Consider the following 22,211-nt stretch of genomic DNA (forward strand, 5'->3'; position numbering starts at 1 on the left):
TCGAGGATAGAAGACGTCTGTCCTGAGAAGAACCAGAACCACACGATTTCCTCCGCCACCGAACCCGGAGAATACTGGAGCCGCCAAGTCCCGAGTCCCCAGGTGGCCACCGTCTCCGAATGTCGGATCTGGTACTGCTGGCAAGGAGCAGAAACAATAAGATGTGGGTGTGTGCACACCCAGTAACAACAATGGTGGAGATTCCACCTCCACCTCTCATCCACACTCGTGCAGCTCCTGTCACACAGCACTTATCTGGTGGGGTGTAAAGCGAAGCTGTCGCCGGTCATGCCAATCTTCAGATAATGCACTCCACAGGAAAAACAGCTGCAAAAATGAGTTTACTAAACACAGTTAGTTATACGGCTGAGATTATTACCTTCACAGGTCGATGATATCTCGGCAATGAGGTGGAGATGACGTCCGGGTTTTATGGAGTGAGATGATGTAGTGTAGATGGGTGACAGCTGTCAAGGGATAATGAGTGACAGCTGTCACCCCCGGCTGTGTCCGTGGCGGCAGCGCCCTCTCGTGCCTGAAGCCCGCACTTCAGGCAGGGCACCCTCTGGTGGTGGGCCAGCAGTACCTCCTCTTCTGGCGGCCCACACAACATGATGTGACGCTTGTACTTGAACCCTGGGCCTAATTACATGTGGCACGTTGATTCTTATGATAAATTAAAGCTGTTTGGTGTGTGCATAAATGGAGCTATTGATGGATTTTCAAGACTCGTTGTATGGCTTCATGCCTATTCAACAAACAGCAATCCCAAAATCATTGCTGGTTATTTAATAAGTGAAGTTGAGAGGAGGATGGGGACGCCTTCCAGAATTCGCGCAGATCTGGGAACAGAAAATGTCACAATGGCCGAGATGCAGAGGTTCTTACGCTGGAGTACCAATCGCAGCATCGTCAGTAACTGCTATATCGCTGGGTCTAGTAATCACAATCAGCGGATTGAAAGCTGGTTGGCGTTTTTAAGAAGTCATCATGCCCAGTACTGGATGAATCGTTTTCAGGAACTTAAGGATAAAGACTGTTTCTCTGGAGACTTCTTGGACAAGCAGCTTATCTTATTTACTTGCCTGTCCATCATCCAGGTGTGTTTGGCTGATTTGATGTTCAACTTCTCTGACATAATAATAATAAATCATTATTGTCATCATTAACTATTACAGGAAGTAGCATAACATACAAGGTTACATTTATCAATCAAAAGAAGGCCTGCATTGGCCTATGTCACTGAATGTGCTTTAGAAAGACAAAGGAGAAATATAGGCCTATCTATATAATACACGTTTATATAACCAGTAATGATTTGGGGATTGTGCTTTGTTGAATAGACAAATCATGGCTTTTCAAAAAGCTGTCAATATTATACTGCAAGTAACAATTTCCATATTGTTTTTTAATAGGAGGAACTGCAGCAAGTTGCACAGTTGTGGAATACCCATGTCATCCGAAAGAGCAGGAATGCAATAGCTCCGAGTGGACGTCCAATTCTCATGTACACCCTGCCCCATCTATTTGGAGGACAAGATTACTTGAAACAGGTCCCTCAGGTAGCAGTGGAGGCTTGCAAGAAGAATGCCAACAGAGAGGACCATGTCCTTGTGATGAAACAGTGTTTGACATGTGCTGCCTTATAATGGCAGAGAACTTCTTACACTCACCTACCACAGCTGATGAAGCTATAGAGCTGTATCTTTTCCTGAGAGCATACATCCTTAAAGACCTGGACATTATCCCATGATAGCTGTATCTTTAGTGCTAAGAATAATGAATGGTGAACATCTAAAGCACAATGATCATGTTTTTGTTTTGTTCTTTACTTGATCAATTTTTTCATGAATTCCTGCCCTAAATCTGCAGTTAAAATACTCGACATGTCTCTAGTAGTAACATTACTGTCCCATACGATGTAGTGGCCATGCAGTGCTGTGACCTGAATACCTATCAGAAATAAGTGTTGTTAGACAGGTAAATACAGTAAAATGTATAAGTAATAGGGCATTGTTTAACATGGTAGTGTTAGAATCAAGGAGTGGTTATGTTTCTCAACACAAGGGGGCGCACATCAACATAACATGGAGGTTTATTGTGCTTGCTTCCTTCAACCTCTTTGCTTTTGTTTTCATAAAAGTGAAATAAACCTAGACACAAAAAGCTGTTGTTTCTCAGCATGTAGTATTAGGGTCTACCTGTAATCAATGAAAAAATGAGACATACAAGTGTATATAAGTCAGTCTATTTAGTAACATACAGTAGATGAACCATTATAGTGCAACAATGCTCTCCCTCTGAGCTCAAAATGCATTACATATTACATACAAGTTGTCAGGTGAAGACAATCACTATGTGAAGACATAACAGGACTTAAACACATTGTGCTCTGTGGGAACCTATCAACAGTTAAGAATTCAATTAATGTCTTGAACCGACTGTACCTTAAAACTCATGAACATAAGACAACAGACTTGCTTTGTTTAAATTTGACAGATTATAAAATGCTCTGCTCCAATGTCTAAAAATATGTTCAACAACAGCTCTCAAGCCGATAAGGCACTTTATGACTGGTGTCACTATAACAGGTAAAACGACTTAGAGTAAAAAAAAAAACAGTAAATGCTGATAGAACTGTTAACTTTTAAACCATTTCTGTTCAGATGTTCAAACATACATACCCGTAATCCTTCTGCTTCTGCTACTATCAGATGAGATAACAAACTATATCATAGTAAACTTACACAATGCTAAATTCATACGAGGTATTATTGATCAGTATGCTGTCAAATTCGATGCGTAGTTCAGGATAGGAGGTATATGTCCATGGCAGTTCCAGAACTGGGCCACAGATGTGTGCTACAGGCCGGCGTGCAAGTCCATCTGCAGGTGTAAACATGATGTCAATCTTGTCAACGCAGACAACATCAGACCCTGTCATGAACCTTAGCATCCTTCTCAGACCAACATCATCCAATCCCCTGATGTACTGTTTCAGTAAACGAAAACACTGGTTTTCTGCTTGAGTGGAAGGAGAAGCTTCTAGTCATTTCAAAAGCTTTTTAGTTGTTGGCTTTTTGTCTTCGTACATAAGCAGAACATGTTGTGTGTTCACGAAAGCTTCTTTCAGGGAGGCACCAGCAATTAAGGACATCTTCTCGCATGCATATCTTGGCTTTTGGATCAGCTGTTTGTGTGCCACCTTTAGAAGGATGCCTTTCAAATTGTTTTGTGTTGGAAGGGCTGTCACATCCAAGCGGTGCACTGGGGAATAGGACTGATATGATGGCAGTGTCCTCATTGACCTGCAGGTTAGGTTGATATAACAAAGTGTCATCCAGTTGGCCAGCCATGGGTTCTCCGAGAAAAGGGCCAATCATCACCTCAGATGTGTCTAGAAATGCTTCTGTAACGACAGTTTGAAGAGGCTGCTCATCCTCTTCATGCATGCTATTCTGTATTTGTTGGTTCATCTTTGATTCTCCCCCGACACATTCTTCAGCATCCTCATCTTTTGCAACCTTTGTGCACAGGTAGAATCTCAACACTCCCATTCTTAGTATGCTGTAGAGTTCCCCAACTGTAATAGCATCATCAAAAATAGCTTCTTCCTGGTAATCTACTATGTCATGGCTAAATGTTTCAAACTTTCCTAGCTTATTTTTTCCATTTGGGAAGAAAATATCTTTGGCATACTGCAGTATGTCCGCCTTCTTTGATTCTTTGGGTACATCAAGGGTCCTTGTCCCCCCTCCTTTGCGTTTTCTGACTTGTTTGCCTTCGTGACTCCATCCCAACTCCACTTTTCTTGTCTTTTTTCTGCAAATTTGTTGCGCTTTGCATAATGTCTTTTCGGTCTTTCGGTAGATGTCTCCTGGTTATTGTTCTCATCATCACTCACAGCAATGCCCATTTTTTTCTTCAGTTTTTCCAGCATTGAATGCTTTGCAGATTGTTTTTTTTTTTTGGCAGTGGCACTGTGTTTGTTGCAGAAGCGTCTTGCCGCGATCCTGTCTCCATAAGTTGGGATGTAGTCAGCCAGAGTGTTGTCGTCCATATAATCAAGGACTGTGGCATCAATCTGTCAAGACATAATAATAATAATTACAACTCAAGTACAAGACTACATGTACACACACAGGAATCAAAGAAGGGGCGTAGTATGATACCATCTTTATGAACTGAGACTAAGTGCTTATAATAAGTAAACAATGCACACAGTAATTAAATTATTTGTTTGGTAATTAAATAAATTGTAATTCAATCATTTTATTTGAAATAATGAATGTACTCTTCAGTTGTTGCTCAGTGTGTTTTGAAATTCACCTTTTGCAGGAATTAAGACAAACACAATCAAGTCTCATCAATCAACTTCTCACTATAGCCCATATAGCCTAAAATGAGATGACTAAACTCAGATCACTAACAGCCCAGTCAATCAAGCTAAAAAAAAGGTGCAACAAAAACAAATTACAATAGTAATAGTTCCTTTTATTGATCCTTAAACCCCACTGTATCACATATTCAAAATCTACCTTCATCTACCTTCACCTTGTACTTCATTGATGAAGGTAGATTTTGAATATGTGATGTAGGGGGGTAGATTTTAACAGGGCACGTTTATTTCCATTTTAAAAACATGTTTTTGCCGTTAATACAACCAGAACTGCTTCATCGCGAATTACTGTCTGAATAATGAACTACTGTCTAACTTCACGCCAGTAACAAATGTAGGATCCCACCCACCCAATGTTTACACTAATAATGCTCAAGTTCATGTGTAGAGGCCCTGATAATGTTGTGCCTGAAGAAGATTTGCACAGGGGAGAGATAGCGCCGACCAGCCGCCATGATGAAAATGACTCGTTTACTTCCGGAAATACCTGAATGGTTCCGAAGACACTTGATGCACGGCTATAGCAAAACATGTAGTTTGATACGGGAAAATTACTACACATTCTCCGGCATAGTTTGCAGGCACTCCCTTCTCACCCCCGGGCACTTACCTTGCTGTAGACTACTGACGATCTTGTCGGAAGCCCTCTGCTGAAAGATTCATATAGAAGCTGAACATAAAAAGTACAGACACTGACTTGACTATATATATTTGAGCAGAAACCCATAGCGATCAAATACAGAATACAGAACAGAACATTCATGTGTATAATTTACAGTTTATTATACGAGGATGCTTGCTGAAGGACGTTGCATCTTAAGAAATCTGCATGTGTGGACACTGTCAAACTTCTTTTCAGTGTTACAAATATTATCATTTATCTTACGATTTTATGACATGTTGGCATAGAATTTAAATGAGGACTTTAAAAAAACCTGTTTTACAAATTTATAGTAATTTTCTACAAATTTGTAGTTCCGTAAACCGGGGTTACTTTGGCCCTAGGGGGCAACTTTGGCCACTCCAACAAAGAACCTATTAACCTGGTCAGGACACTTTCTCTATAAATGATGCATTGTATCATTTATAAAGAAAGTGCACTGGCCTAGGTCAATAGGTTTTTCTTGGAGTGGCCAAAGTTGCCCCCTAGGGCCAGCCAAGGCAAAGTAACCCCGGTTTACGGTAATTTCTTTGCATAAAGTTGACATTTTGCTAAAAATTATTTTTGTGAAGTTAAACTATACCGAATATGTCATTTGTAATGTGGCACCGTTTCAAACCTTCTTGATATTTTGGTGGTACTTAAAATGTAAAGTCAAAATTGTAAAAGATACTTAAAATTGTTAGCCAGATACTTTCTTTTACAGTTGATATACCGTTTGCAATTTCCTTGAGTTTGGAAATCATGCACTCTCACACCAAATTTTATGTTCAGCTAACAAAGATAGTATCCATAAATTTTACCTTATTCGAGTAGTAAAAAACTCTTTATTACTCACATTTCTAAATTTCATGTAACACTCCGATTTGGTGTGGCTACGAAACTTTCACTACCCTTCATCAGTTTGTGTCAGGGTAGGCCTTCACAACTCTTCTTCCTATTCTTAATTCACAGCAGTCATCAGTAATGATTTGTTTGGCCAGGGCTAATAATGCATCCATCCTCAGCCCTGTTAAACCAGTTTAATAAAAGTATACTGCAAATAGTTATTTTTTAATTTGAATAAATAAACTGTAGAATGTCTTATGTCTGATGCATAAGCTATAGTGTAACTGTAATGCATGATTTTTGAATAATTAAACATTTTTGTTGTAAGACTCTGGAGTAATTTTCCCGTATCAAACTCCGTGTTTCACTATAGCTGTGCAGCAAGTGTCTTCAGAACCATTCGGGTATTTCTGGAAGTAAACGAGTCATTTTCCTCATGGCGGCTGGTCGGAGCGATCAAGTGTCTTCGGAACCATTCGGCTATTTCCGGAAGTAAACGAGTCATTTTCATCATGGTGGCTGGTCGGAGCTATCTCTCCCCTGTGCAAATCTTTGCCCGAAGTGTTGTGCCATTTTTAGGCTTGAAAGAGAGCGTTTTACCGAAGTTCCCGGGAAAGTGTCCAAATTCCAAACACAAGCAGACTCTCCCGTTTGCAGGAGAAGCCAAATAGCTAGCAACTAGTGTTAAGCCCCATTTTCTGCTTAGCATATCCTTGCGGTTTAAGACTGGAGCGCATGCCGTCAACAATATTGGTGTTTATCCATGACAATTGTAAAACACAGACGTGTCAGAGCTTAAGGCCACATATTTGCCGAATTTTAGCAGAGCTGCCACTGTGCCAATCAGTCGCTACAGCACCTAGCAGCCATATTCAGCAGTTCTATTGCAAACTACAAATTGAGGACGTAAACAGTAAAATACACTTACATGATCTTGTTCCATTCGAAGGAGACAGTCCTCTGAAACACCCCGACCTCGAAGAAATGTCGAGAGTGAAGAATCCACATTTTCAGCCATCCTCAAGCAAACGCTATAGATGACGTGACGTGAAAGGGAAGTGCGCTAGTAGACTGGCTTGGCTGTGTATGAAAGTAAAACCATATTGATGTTTTCACGTTATAACGTAAAAATGAAATAACGTGATGAATGTTTATCACAAAATAACATCGTAATTTCATAAATCGAAATAACGTGATAATTTCATATTATGAAATAACGTGATAAATTCTTATCTCAGAATAACGTGATAATATCTCAGAATAACGTGATAATATCTCAGAATAATGTGATAATGTCTTATCTCAGAATAACGTGATAATATCTCAGAATAACGTGATAATATCTCAGAATAACGTGATAATTTGTTATCTCAGAATAACGTGATAGTTGCATATCTCAGAATAACGTGATAATTTGTTATGTCAGAATAACGTGACAGTTGCATATCACGAAATAACGTGATAATTTCTCATTATAACGTGAAAAAACCGCATCATGAAATAACATGATAATTTCATATCACGAAATAACGTGATATTTATCACGTTATAACATGAAACTTATCACGTAATTACATGATACTGAGCCAAATATTTTTTAGGGCTTGGCAGCTCAGAGCTTCTGTAGGAGCGCATTGAAGAGCACTGAAATTTGAATTTTTGCCAACTTGGTGTCAGCAATCAAACTGAATGCGGTACAGCAGGGTTTAATTATGCGCGCGCTTCTTCCTCCGCTGGACTAGAGGAGGTGCAGAGATGTCTGGCTGCACGTGAGTCTCCTCTCGCTCCTCTGGTTCCTCTGACTCAGACTCGTTCTCTCACTCATCGGTTACAACAGCAGGTGGAACTCCTGCAGGAGCATCCTGAGGAGCTTCAGCAGGAACCGTGGACCGACATTTGGAGCCGAGTTTAATTGTGCGCACGTGACAGAAAACCAATTTGTCGTGGCGCGCAGTGAAATGTGACGCCGCGTTACAAGTCGTGTCAAAACTTGACAGTTTCCGTGTCACTTCGTAATAACGCGTGACAGTTTGGGCTCCAAGAACCATCACAGTACAAACATTGTCACGTTCTGTTAAGGATCACTACTCATCAAGACGGATCAGTACGCTCAGTTGCGACCTACACGACGTGAGACGAAATGAGGGTGGTGTGTGACATTCGTGGAAGATTTTTTTGACAGGCAAAAACATGCTCCACGAATATCAAGAATATCACGCACCAACACGCACTATTAAGAAACCTATTCAGATGCGTTAAGTCACATTAAGAATGTCAGGAATGTGTCACGAATGACAGAAAAATGACATTCGTAACGCGTCTTGCTTATGTGTAAACGCACCTTAAAGACAACATAGTCTTATTACATGTAACAAAGGTTACATAATTCGGTCAACCTAAGCATTTTGGGAAAATGGACGCAAAGTAAATTCACGTTTACTTTGTTACTAAGTTCAAAAAATGTGCACGCCCCGTGACCAGCTTCCCGCTGAGCACCAAGCCTGAAATATGTCATTGTGTGTAGACCGTATTGGCTTGCACACCTGGCGGCCATTGTTTACACTTTTCTTAGCGGCAGAAACTTTGATTAAACACAGCTCTCAGGGACTTGTTTGTCGATATGCCTGACCAGTGTGTCGCAGCATATTGCACAAACACAAGGGCAAAAGGTTTTAGCCTTTTCAAGTCCAGGCAAATTGATAGAAAGCCACAGTGTTGTGTGATGCACGAAATGTCAAGCTGCTGCTCACTCCGCTCGCACACCCACATTTGCTCCCAACAGCATACACTTTCCACTATTGTCACTATATGTTCTTGCACCACTCACAAGAACACCTAAAATGTCAATCCCCAAATAATATGGCCACAATAATCTTGAAATGGTCAAGGAACTTGTAAAAATATCAGTGCAATACGTAGTAAACACGGCGGCGGCATGTTCACTGTTGTTTTCGGCGTTCTTTTTCAAAACGTTTGCTTTTTATTTCCTATTCTTTTGTGAAAATAACGTAATTAAACACTGATGAATGCAGTGCCAGGCACTCGAAAATGGCAAAAACCCGAAGGTAATGATGGTGGTCCGCAAGTAGTAGCTACGCTATCGTGGCTACGGAACAATAACAAAAGCAGTAAACAGCTAGTATCGAAAATGCTATAATTAGTGTTATAAACAGCAGCAACAAAAATCAAAGCCTCCATTACCATTCGGTATTCTGCAGCCTTTCAAAATCCATCGGAATTGGTATGTCTCTTGCCTCTGCTTCGGCTCTGCCATAAGCACCGTCTGCATTATTTTCGCTGGCAGAATGTTCCTGGTTTGAATGTTCATCTGAAAGACGGCTCCAATCTGTAGGGTCTAATCACTGCTGCAACATCCTCAGGATCTGAGTCAGTCTCGATTTCCTCACAGAAATAATCCACACTTGAAGAGTAAGAAAAGTTCTCGATCTCATCACTGTTCATGCTGAGGTCTATCTGTTCCTGTTGTCAATCTAACAGACAAAGACAGGACTCTACATGCTGTGACGTCACGGCATCACGTGACCGCAGATGGAATGCTGCCAGCGTGCTTTCCAAGAAACACACTTTTGAGAAGCTATACAAAGTTTATTTCTCAGTGATAATGATTAAAACCACTTTCAACTTACTATACTGTATGTATATTTTGATATTTATATCAGTTTTACCTATTTTTTTAGGTGTCATATCCACTTTAACTTCTTGTATGGACGTTAGTACATTGAAATGCACAGGAAGCCATATTGTCTCAATTTTGTATTCAAATGTTCAGAATGGTGGTAGCAGCCTGCATTAATTATCCAGTCTTTGTGAATTTACTTTGGCAAATTAGGCGGGACTCATAACATCCAATCCAGCTGCACTTCCTTTAATAAGACGAAAGTCAGAGAAGGTTACATGCAAGGTTGGGTAGGATTACTTTGAAAGAATACATGTGGATTACATGTATGCATGTACATACATTTGGATTACTTGTAATCCGATTACTTTTGGATTACATTTCAAAGTAATCCTACCCAACCCTGGAAATGCTTTATATAACTTATAACATTTCATGCTTTCATTCCAGTTGGAAATATCTGGCAGTATGACTGCACTTTTACTTCTTTACATTGTCCATGTACTCTCCTTTTCTTTCACACCTCTTTCTAGATTGACAGCTCCAGTCCCACTTTCTGCCAACGTGTGCATTCCTCAAAACAACTTTGAGCCAAGCTTCATTGCCAAAGGTGACTACGTTATCGGTGGCATCTTCCCTTTGCATTATGACCAGGAGATGCCAAAACCTGACTTCACTCACCGACCTACAGATTTCAAGTGTAGCAGGTAAGTTTGATGGAACAGCAGTGAAAATCAGAGTGGGAATGTTTGATTGATTCTGTCCATTTGAAATATACTATATCTGATATTGTGTCAAAAGCCTTATAGTGTTCTTTTAGTTATATTTTCTTGAATTTTTAGGCTGTGTTTGAGACCTGGGTTAAAGCAAAGACATACAGCTCTGACAAATATTATGAAAGTAAAATGAGACAATGTGGTCAATGCAATACACTTTCTTCATTATGTCACCCTGTCAGACAGCTGTAAATTGTAATCTAGAATCATGTCTCTGCATTTTCTCAACGGTTCTTATGCTTGTTTGCCTGCAGATTTGTTACTCTAAAGGGCCTTTCACATTGAAAGCGTCAGCGCGACGCTTTAATGCTTCCCAACGCGTCGTAACGCCAGGCCGATGCGTTTCCAAAGAGTCGTGACGTCAGACGCGTTGGTTCGGAAGCGGCAAGGGGGCGGAGATTGTGGCTACGTCACACTCTGGCTGTTTCCACAATCTGAAAAAGGTTCAGCGATCGCCATCTTGAATTTGGGTCGCCTGAACCACAAAAAGCTTTAAAAAAACAGCAGCAGAACGATTCTCCCATCACCCTGCTGAGAGAAGCTTTTTTCAGCTACTTTTCGGAGTGACGCCGACCGAGGGAGGACTGACGACTTGGTGGGATATCGATCGAACCACGACAGTGGGCTGACCCGCACGGAGAAGCCGGCCTTCAGGCATCATCACTGGGCAGCGCGAGGCAGGCAGCCGGGGTGATGGAGCAAACCCACTCAGTCCGAAATCTTCCACTTTTTGGATATATGCGAAGTCCCAGTTTGCCCAACGGAGTTTAGTTCAGCAGCTTTATCGCGGTGAGGATAAAATAAAAGTAAAACATGACATTTCTGCACTGCTGTGAAGGTTTATTGATCGGCTAATGTTAGCTTTTTAGCACAGTTGATCTGAGTGAACGTTTTAATTTGTAGATGGTTCAGTCATTCCTATTTTTACCAAATAAAGCTTCAGGCTTCAGCTTTCGGGCATTTTTTTTCCATTGTTTTTTTTTTTCCTTTTTTTTTCTTTTTTTATATATATAAATTGTTTAGTGTTTCTTTATATTTAAATAAATATTTTCATTTGTCCCAATCAGGAACATTTGCTGTGCAGACAACCAAACTTCCATTGATGAGCTGAACACCACAAAGTCCAGTCGAAAGAAAACATCTCTGCTCTTCAAAAAAGGACAAAAGTGTCTTCATCAACACCACCAGAGTTCAAAGCTGCAGAAGAGACCTTCATCTGGTCCCGAGAATCCAGCATAACTTCACCTGCTTCTAAATAAAAGGCTCTTTCAACAGCAACTATTTTATTATTTTTTAAAAAGCTGTTTCATTTTATATTGTAACAATAAATGAACGGATCATTAAAAATGTCCACGAATCAAAGTCCAAAGACATTTGCACAGGTAGAAGCTCTCCACTTTTTGCGCTCAAATTCATATTTTAGAAATGACTCTGTCCTGATAACAATATTAAAGGCAATAACATATTTTGGCGAAATTACAAGTTGAAATGACCATTAAAAAATTCATCATGAGGTTTATGTCACAAAAATCCTTTGTTACAATCACACTGCAGTCATTGTTCAATTATTTCCTGTTGCATTTATAATAAACATTTGTATTTATTTACAGTGTCTGTTTTTCTGGTTGAAATGAGATATAAATAATCTACCAGACTTTAAAAAAATGTAAGGGTTTCCATGTTATTTTATTTGTCTAAAAATAAATGTCCAAGGTTCCTTATGTTAATCAAGAAATTATCTAATCTGAAATAACAGGTGGTTTTAATTTACAGATGAAAGGTTTCTAAAGAACCATTTATTGATTTATTTAGCTATTTTAATTGCAAGTGTTCCAAACTTTTTTTTTAACAGTAATCAGAAATTCTGAGGTAACAAACAGCAACAAAAAAAAACATGTCCAAGGATTTTTCTTCAGAAAACTGCTCTATAAATGAGCAGTCCTGTGACACATTTCTGTTTTTGTACAGATCAGTGGTTTCTGCACCAATCCGTTTTGTATAGATCAGTGGTTTCTGCCACTAGTCTTCGGTGTTTTAACCCGACGCGTCGTTCCTATTGGACAGCGTGAAGCTACGTCACGGCTCAGCGCGTCGACAGTTGGACTGGATTGAACTTTGATCGCGTCAGCGTGCCGACAAGTGGCAATGCGCGCTCCTGTCAGAAGCGTCGTTTTAGCTCAGCTTTTGACGCGATGCTTCTGACGCATCTAAAAAGCAATGCATCTCATTGAAAATAATGCTTTTTAGACCGATTTTTGATGCTTCTGACGCATCTGATGCGTTCAGTGTGAAAGGCCCTTACGTTTCCATTGGGCTCAGTCAATGAGGCTGGCAGTGGAGGAGATAAACCAGAGAAATGACTTACCCAACCACAGTCTTGGGTACAGAATCTTTGATTCTTGTGGATATTCCCTGACAGCTCAGCGGGCTACCCTGGCCATTAGGGTTATGACTACAAAACTCTTTTTCAAAACTTTCATTTTCCTGATGTTGCATTTGATGAACCTTTACCCATAGATTGCTTTTTTGAAGTTTATTTCATTGGATCTTGAAAAAACCTCCCGCACCTAGCACCACATCACTTTTAAAAATTTTACACAATACGATTTTTAAAAATAACGTAACAAGAAAAGAATTAACAAGTATCAAGAAATAATAAAAAATACAAATAAATATTGCTAAAATATATTAATAAACAATAATTAAAAGAAATAAAAAAATAAAGGTAAAATAGATAAAATTGAACACGCCACTCAACAAAGTCTGCTGCCAAACTGGTGTCTAAACACTCTTTGTCAACCAGAAAAGTGCTTCAAAGTCTGGCTTAAGATGGAGTTAGTGTCCCAACACCATCACAGTCTGGAGTCTGGTGTTGAACAATCAGAGATGCAGAACAAGTTAAGAACCACCTCATGGAACTGATCTCTGAAGAGAAATTTTGTTTGCAGTTTGATGGTAAGAAAATTAATAATAAAGAGTACCAAGTTGTGTGCTTGAAAAATGATAGAAGAACATTACAACTTAGCATTTTGGCTTGTGACAGTGGAACTGCTGCAGACATCTATATACCACTACAGGACTTGCTTGATGAGTACAATGCATGCAATGTAACAGTATTCAGATGATCATCTCTGACACAACAGCAGTCAATACTGGTCGCAAAAATGGTGTTGTAGCCAGGCTGCAGAGAACATTTCGAGACAAGGGATTGGATGAACCTCAATACATCGGCTGCCAACACCACATTCTTGATCTTGTTCTGCGACATGTGTTGAACTTTTTTCCTATACGGTCACGGTCACCTAACATTAACTACGAGTTTATTGATGAGATTTTGGAACAGTATGATGATTTGCAAAATGCATACATGGGCATAGAAGTGATACCAGAGTATGAGAACCTTGGCTGGAGAGATGATTTTAAATTCCTTTTTGAGCTTTGTGAAACCATATAAGTTTTACAAAACAGAGGAAAAACGGCCTTGCATCAAATGGCACAAGCTGCCATCACTTCACAGTGCCAGGTGGAACTCACGAGGAATTTTTTTTACACTTATTGCATTATTACTTCTTCCAAATTGGCGAGAACAGCTGAGGGTAACTTGCGATTTCATTGCAACTACATGGTCGCGGGCCTGGTTTTCTAACCAACACTATTCAGAGACAGATTATGAAGACCTGCTGTCAGCAATATCCAAACTTAAGTGTCCCAAAGCTGTGAAATGCTTCTCTACTCACTGGAAAAAAGGAACCATCAGTGCTTGATGTGCCTCGCTCCAGCATAGTAGCTGAGAGAGCTGTAAAGTTGATGGAGGAGATTTGTTCTACTTGCAGAACAGACAAATATCTTAACTCATTGAGTGCCAGCCATTTTCAAAGTTCAGAACATCCCAGTGCCATGATTTCTTCAGCATTTGAGTGTTTTTTCAAGACCCCTAGAAAATTGAGTTCTATGTCCATGTCAACAACAAACATACAACAAGCAAAGAAAACAGAAGAAAAGAAATTGGCTCGATGGCGCATATTTGGCGCGGGGTGTTACTATCCGGAAAGACGCATTTTAGAATCAATGGCATCGTGTGAGTTAACAGCAAATTTATTAACACTAATACACAAATCTGACAATTCTTCAAGGTGTATGAGGTCTTTATTTTTTTTTCTGTGATCACAGGTGATAGCTGTTGCTCAGTTGTTGATACACTTTAACTGGACTTGGGTTGGACTGCTTCGAGAAGAACATGAATACGGCCTTTTCGCTCTCCAAGGTTTACTGAGGGAGTTAAGGGGGACTGTAATTTGTGTGGCATTCCAAGAAACAATTCCATCTCAGTTCAACTGCAAAAGGGGTCTGGAAATTATAGAGGTACACAGTCAGACATGTTGACCAAGGTTTTACAGATTGAGAGGACAATTTTATTTCACTTTAAAAACTCAGAAATTACTGATGAGAAATTCTGTTACACATTTAAACTGGGTTTTCTTCATTCACATTTTCTGGTTTCTATTGCAATGTTATCTTAATTGTGATGTGTTCCTCATTATCTTCCTCAACTTTCCACATCATAGTTTTTGTATTCTTTTTTGTCAAGGTAATGCATAACTCTGGGTCAAAAGTGGTGGTGTTATTTTCACCAGGGGTGCATGTGAAACCACTCTTGAGGGACTACATGGAGCAGAATATCACTGGAATCCAGTGGGTAACGACCACTGCCTGGGCCAAGACATCATTCTGTAGAGCAGGGGTGGCCAAGTTCGGTCCTCGAGAGCCACCTTCCTGACACTCTTAGTTGTCTCCCTGCTCCAACACACCTGAATCCAATGAAAGGCTCATTAAAAGTCTGCTAACGAGTCTTTTATTGGATTCAGGTGTGTTGGAGCAGGGAGACAACTACGAGTGTCAGGAATGTGGCTCTTGAGGACCGAACTTGGCCAACCCTGCTGTAGAGGGAGTGAATACTATCCCTATCTGGGGGGTACAATTGGGTTTACCATCAAGAAAGGTCACATTCCCAGAATGAGTGATTATCTGCAAACAGTTAACCCTGATACATACCCCAACAATCCTCTAGTGCAGGATTTCTGGGAGTATATCTATGGTTGCTCTCCTCCATCTGCCTCTGGATCACTGCTTCCTCCGTGCACAGGGCAGGAGCTGCTACTGGACCAGACTTATATGGATACCTCCAGTCTGAGAACAGAATATAATGTTTATAAGTCTGTATTTGCTATTGCACATTCTTTGCACAACCTTCTTCTGTGTCAGCCAAGCAGTGGGTCATTCTACAATAATTCATGTGCTCAAAGCAACAACATCCAACCCTGGCAGGTAAATTTGACCATTGTTAATGTTACATTTCCACTCCTGTTCATAATGTTTGATGATGTAATTTTGCATATTTGCCTTAAAGCTCCAACACTATCTTCAGGAAGTTGCATTTAGCATGGCTGGGGAGGAGGTGAACTTTGACCTGAAGGGCGAATCTGTACCTTATTATGACAACATCATTTGGCAGAGAAGCACAGGGGGGAAAATTGAGTTTGTCACTGTGGGGTTGTTTGATGGATCCAAACCTGCCGGAGAGGAAATGGTGATCCAAGAGGACAGGATAATATGGGCAGGGCATCAGAGCAAGGCAAGCTGCTCACATTTGGCCTCATTTATCAAATGAATGTACGGCAGAAAACTTCCCTTCGACCATTTTACCACAAACTTCGGTATTTATCAATTTGGACGTGAGTGGAGGCTAAGGCGAATCTCATGACAGAGCTCACGTCTGGTCTGAGCTCGTGTACGCAAATCTGAGTCTGTGGATTTGCGGCGCAGCACTACAAAATCTGAGTCTGAAAATAATTATGAAACAAACCTCAGCTGTCATCCAAGCATAAGCAGCCACATATTCAGAGCAGATCAAAACGGATTCTTAAAATGGATTAAACAAAATTAATTTAAAAAAGCCCACGCAGCTATTTTTTCCTCTGTCTCTGTCAGGGTCAGCCTGGGTTCTCGTTGGCCTCCCCCAGTCTGCCTAATGCTGCGCTTAAGTGCCGCAACACGTTTTTTGGTGGGCAGCTTTAAACCACTTTTTCTTGACCTAATTGCAAACAATTCTTAATCAATTAGTAGACATAAGCTTTTAACTGTGGGTGCATAAAAGATTGATTCAAAATCATTAGGCATAGGTTAAGTCAAAGAATTCTTCAAACCTCAGCCAGAGTCCGTTCCTCTGCGTCAACGCTGTTGACCGCCTCCGTTACACTCTTCCACACTGCATTTTTATGAGCACCTTTGACTCCACTTTCCAGACTGCCAAAAAGTATGTTTGTTTTTCTCCACCTCCGATGTTAGGATGCCGATTTCCATCTCCGAAAAGTTTTTCTTCTTCCCAGTGCTTCTTCTCTCCATGTTGAGCTCAGTGGGCGAGGCTTCCAAACCATGAATATTTAAGTGCGTAACATGCTAATGACGATTAAATTCACCCGTCGCATTTATCAAGAACCGATCATTCGTACGCTGGGATTGGTCAGATACGAATGTTTCATAAATCACACGTGTCTTGTTGTAAGACCAATTATGCGCTCATATCTGCACCTGTTTTTACGCAATGTTGATAAATGAGCTCCATTGTGTTTTTACCTTCATCAGATGCCACCTGTTGAAGTTTTGTAGGTTGAGGTAAGCAGTGATGCCGGTAACGCGTTACTTAGTAGTAACGCGTTACTCTAATCTGACCACTTTTTTTAGTAACGAGTAATCTAACGCGTTAATCTTTCCAAATCAGTAATCAGATTAAAGTTACTTCTCCATGTCACTGTGCGTTACTATTATTTTTCATTGTGGGTCGATAGCAGCATTAAACTTGGTGTGTGGGCAGGAGGTCGGGGTTCGACTGAACTGACCACTTTAAGCGAGCTGTGAGCTTTTCATCCACGGTTTTTTGCAGATGCTCGACTCTTCCTCACCTCTTAAAGCGCGGTGACAACAGCACACCTGCACTGAGCTTTACAAAGACATTTTTATACTGTTTTTCCTCCTTTATTTAGAATTCTGAGCTGAGCCACTGTATCTGGTCGTTAAAAACAGCTGATCCTCCGCGACGCGTCAACAACTAACACTATTTTCCACTCAAATGCACCTAAACTCTCTTTCTGAGGACCACATGATGTGAAAACGCAATAAAACTTTCTTACCTGTAAATCTGGTCATGTTTTCTGCATAAATAAATGTTATCCATTCTTTGTGCTCAAACACCAAAGCAGGGGCGAATCCAGATGGAATGGGGGCGTGGGGCAAGGATGTGCTCCCCCACAACACCCCTAGATTAAAGGTCCAGTTGTGAAGCCGTTTTTTACTACAACTACTAATATTGCTTAAAATAATAATAATTTCGACAAGAAAAATGTTTATAGAGAATTTAAATGTTAGAAAAATGTTAGAATTTAATAGTTACATTTATAAACAATGTAGGTTCGAAATTGCAAGTTTTACTGTTACAGTGCTGTCAACAGTTAAATATGAGGTCAAGAAAGAGGTCTTTATTTTACTTTTTATAAAACAAGTATTTATTTTCATTGAAGTCAAGAAAGGGTGACTATAAAGTGAGTTTTGGCAAAACAGGTATCTGTCATGTTGAGGTGGCAGAGGGTTGTTTGGGAAAAGTAACTAAAAAAGTAACTAGTAATCTAACTTAGTTACTTTTACAATTGAGTAATCAGTAAAGTAACTAAGTTACTTTTTCAAGGAGTAATCAGTAATCAGTAATTGGATTACTTTTTCAAAGTAACTGTGCCAACACTGGAGGTAAGTCAGGAGTAAGTTTGGCTAAAATATGAACATCTTGGTATAACTAAGAAGTATAGAAAGCCCATTGATGTTTTAATGCCTTCTGGGGCATTTCAATTATCAGTATCCCACTGAATAATTGAAACAATAATGATTATTCCAACTCAGTCTCACACTCAAGTCATCACATTTTGATGCCAATGGCTTATTTTCACTGAGTATTAATCTATGATGCGTTGGGTACCTCCATTACATGGCTGTGTGATGCATGGGGAAAACGTACCTCTAGTCCGACCCTTAACCCGACCCACAACCAAAACTTAGACAAATGCTTCCTGTTGATCAAAAAATTGCTCTCCCCACCCATCACTAAATGAAGCAACAAGGGTCCCTAAATTGTCACATCCTGATGAAAAGGGGCACTGAGCATGTGTAAAAAACAGCCTGATCTCACATCAGTTTGTGATGTCATCACATAAAGTGATTTAATCTATATGTGATACGGGCAGGAAATGTGTCATATTTTCTTAACAGTATCACAAAAGTAATTTGTGATGGTATCACAAAATTTGGGGTGGGGGTATGTTTAGGGTTAGGCTTTAAAAACATTGAACTAAACTTGAGCACGTCATGAAAAAGTTACACATTTGGTGACAGTGTCAAGAAAAAAAGCATGAGAATGGGCTGTGTAAATATGTGAAGAGTTGGGAGTTACAATGTGTTAGTTATTCTCTGTTTTGAGGACAGTATCATGTATTAGACAACAGCTATTTTTTTGTACAACCAGGTTCGACATTTATCATCAAAATTGTTGTATCTGTCCACACTAGGTGTTGGTATCTGTGTGCAGTCCCAGCTGTTTACCAGGTTTCCGGAAGTCTGTCCGTCGTGGGGAGCCTGCTTGTTGCTACGACTGTGTACCATGTGACAGTGGCAAAATTAGCAATAAGACAGGTAATAATTATTTCAATAGCCTCAGTATATTTTTAGTCATACCTTGAAAGACAAATCAAAATCATTTTACTATACTGAATCGTTATTATAAAGATGCATGGCTTATTTCATTTCAATAAAAAAAAATATCATGAGAAAGTAATAAATAGGACTGCAAGCAGTCATGGACGGGCCCTCGTGTCCGCACCACCGCCTCCCCAGGCCAGCACAATTTTTGTTCAGGGGCCGACCCTCATCACATATGTGACGTTTCAAGTCAATCAGACAAAGCATGAAGGAGTTATGACTTGATGTTCCATGGCGAAGGATCAAAATGGCGGGCCACACCCTTCGACATAGAAAAAAAGCTTTTAATAACTTTTGATTATTATCATCTCTGGATGTTCTGAAAGAAATTTGAAGTGCATTGAACAAAATCCCTAGGAGAAGTTCATTCAAATGCAACGTGTGGAAATCATGCCAAAATGACATGAAAATTCAAAATGCCGACTTCCTGTTTGGAGTAGAACAATGGTGCAACAGATTTATTTATACATCTATGCAAGTCACATGTGTACCAATTCTCATCTCCCTACTCCAAAAAACCCTATGGGGAGAGGTTTTTCAAAGTTGCAAGGGGACGCTATAGAGACATTTTGCCCTGCCCATGGGCGTTGCCCCAATTACATGTAAGAGGTTGTCGTTCTTGACCTGTGTATCAATGATATGACAAAATTAAAGCCATCAAAACGTAATTTCATGGTGAAGGATCTATATTCAGCACGCCACCACACGGATGCCATTACTCGTAGCTTCACGGCGATCATCATGTATGTTCACCAACTTGTTCTGCATGTTTTAGAAGTGGAATGACGTTGATGGGGTTAACTCTGTGACATCAGTACCTCTTAAAGTATAAATAAGACACTTCCTATTACCACCGGGGGGCGCTATGAGTTAGGTGTGAAGTTAATACAACCCCTGGTAAAAAAATATGGAATCACCGGCCTCAGAGGATGTTCATTCAGTTGTTTAATTTTGTAGAAAAAAAGCAGATCACAGACATGACACAAAACTAAAGTCATTTCAAATGGCAACTTTCTGGCTTTAAGAAACACTATAAGAAATCAGGAAAAAAAATTGTGGCAGTCAGTAACGGTTACTTTTTTAGACCAAGCAGAGGGAAAAAAAATATGGAATCACTCAAATCTGAGGAAAAAATTATGGAATCATGAAAAACTAAAGAACGCTCCAACGCATCACTAGTATTTTGTTGCACCACCTCTGGCTTTTATAACAGCTTGCAGTCTCTGAGGCATGGACTTAATGACAAACTACTCTTCATCAATCTGGCTCCAACTTTCTCTGATTGCTGTTGCCAGATCAGCTTTGCAGGTTGGAGCCTTGTCATGGACCATTTTCTTCAACTTCCACCAAAGATTTTCAATTAGATTAAGATCTGGACTATTTGCAGGCCATGACATTGACCCTATGTGTCTTTTTGCAAGAAATGTTTTCACAGTTTTACTCTATGGCAAGATGCATTATCATATTGAAAAATGATTTCATCATCCCCAAACATCCTTTCAATTGATGGGATAAGAAAAGTGTGCAAAATATCAACGTAAACTTGTGCATTTATTGATGATGTAATGACAGCCATCTCCCCAGTGCCTTTACCTGACATGCAGCCCCATATCATCAATGACTGTGGAAATTTACATGTTCTCTTCAGGCAGTCATCTTTATAAATCTCATTGGAACGGCACCAAACAAAAGTTCCAGCATCATCACCTTGCCCAATGCAGATTTGAGATTCATCACTGAATATGACTTTCATCCAGTCATCCACAGTCCATGATTGCTTTTTCTTAGCCCATTGTAACCTTGTTTTTTTCTGTTTAGGTGTTAATGATGGCTTTCGTTTAGCTTTTCTGTATGTAAATCCCATTTCCTTTAGGCAGTTTCTTACAGTTCGGTCACAGACGTTGACTCCAGTTTCCTCCCATTTGTTCCTCATTTGTTTTGTTGTGCATTTTTTAAGTTTGCTTTAAGTTTTCTGTCTTGACGCTTTGATGCCTTCCTTGGTCTACCAGTATGTTTGCCTTTAACAACCTTCCCATGTTGTTTGTATTTGGTCCAGAGTTTAGACACAGCTGACTGTGAACAACCAACATCTTTTGCAACATTGCGTGATGATTTACCCTCTTTTAAGAGTTTGATAATCCTCTCCTTTGTTTCAATTGACATCTCTCATGTTGGAGGCATGATTCATGTCAGTCCACTTGGTGCAACAGCTCTCCAAGGTGTAATCACTCCTTTTTAGATGCAGACTAACGAGCAGATCTGATTTGATGCAGGTGTTAGTTTTGGGGATGAAAATTTACAGGGTGATTCCATAATTTATTCCTTAGAATTGAGTGAGTCCATATTTTTTTCCCTCTGCTTGGTCTAAAAAAGTAACCGTTACTGACTGCCACAATTTTTTTCTTGATTTCTTATAGTATTTCTTAAAGCCAGAAAGTTGCAATTTGAAATGACTTGACAGTGTCATGTCTGTGATCTGCATTTTTTCTACAAAATTAAACAACTGAATGAACATCCTCCGAGGCCGGTGATTCCATAATTTTTGCCAGGGGTTGTATATGGGGAGGTTCAGGGCAGAGGCCTCATCATGTCCAGCAAGTTCGAAGGCTCCACGATGAAGTATGTGGGCATAACAGCCATTTGAAGTGAAACGGTGTGGTCCAAAACGCTCGCCAAAGTTTGACAAACCCTAGCAGCCATGCCTTTTGACCTAAAGAAATTATTTTAATAACTTTTGATTGCATTGGGTCATGATGATGTGTGTTAAATTTGAAGATGATTGGATGAAATCCCTAGGATGAGTTCATTCAAATGTAAGTTGTGGAAGTGTCTAAAAATTAGCCCAAAATCAAAACTTCAAATCAAAATGGCCAACTTCCGTGTCGACATTTCACCACGACGTTAAGAGACTTTTTTGTGCATCCTAGCATGGTAAATATGTGTACCAAATTCTGTGTGGTTACAATAAAAAAACCCAATGGGGAGGGTTTTTTGGAAATTGGTAGGGAGTGCCATTTCACTGCGAGCATGTGCGCAACACCCAAAATATTGATTTTCAGATCCGACTGAATGACTTTGGAAAGTTTGATGACTTTTTGAGCATGGGAAAGG

The 22,211-nt window shown here is 39.9% G+C and overlaps 1 protein-coding gene across 1 annotated transcript in view; it reads left to right on the forward strand.

Annotated features, from left to right (window-relative positions):
- Positions 1–863: 863 nt before the first annotated feature.
- Positions 864–22,211, forward strand: part of LOC117508976 (extracellular calcium-sensing receptor-like) — a 71,251-nt gene continuing 49,903 nt past the window's right edge. The window contains exons 1-6 of the mRNA XM_034168802.1: positions 864–1,100; positions 14,472–14,663; positions 14,890–15,050; positions 15,245–15,626; positions 15,709–15,933; positions 18,911–19,034. Of these exons, the coding sequence (XP_034024693.1) occupies positions 864–1,100; positions 14,472–14,663; positions 14,890–15,050; positions 15,245–15,626; positions 15,709–15,933; positions 18,911–19,034 (1,321 nt within the window). The remainder of the gene's footprint in view (positions 1,101–14,471; positions 14,664–14,889; positions 15,051–15,244; positions 15,627–15,708; positions 15,934–18,910; positions 19,035–22,211) is intronic.

The sequence above is a fragment of the Thalassophryne amazonica genome, chromosome 4 (genome assembly GCF_902500255.1).
Source record: "Thalassophryne amazonica chromosome 4, fThaAma1.1, whole genome shotgun sequence".
Lineage (NCBI taxonomy): Eukaryota > Metazoa > Chordata > Actinopteri > Batrachoidiformes > Batrachoididae > Thalassophryne > Thalassophryne amazonica.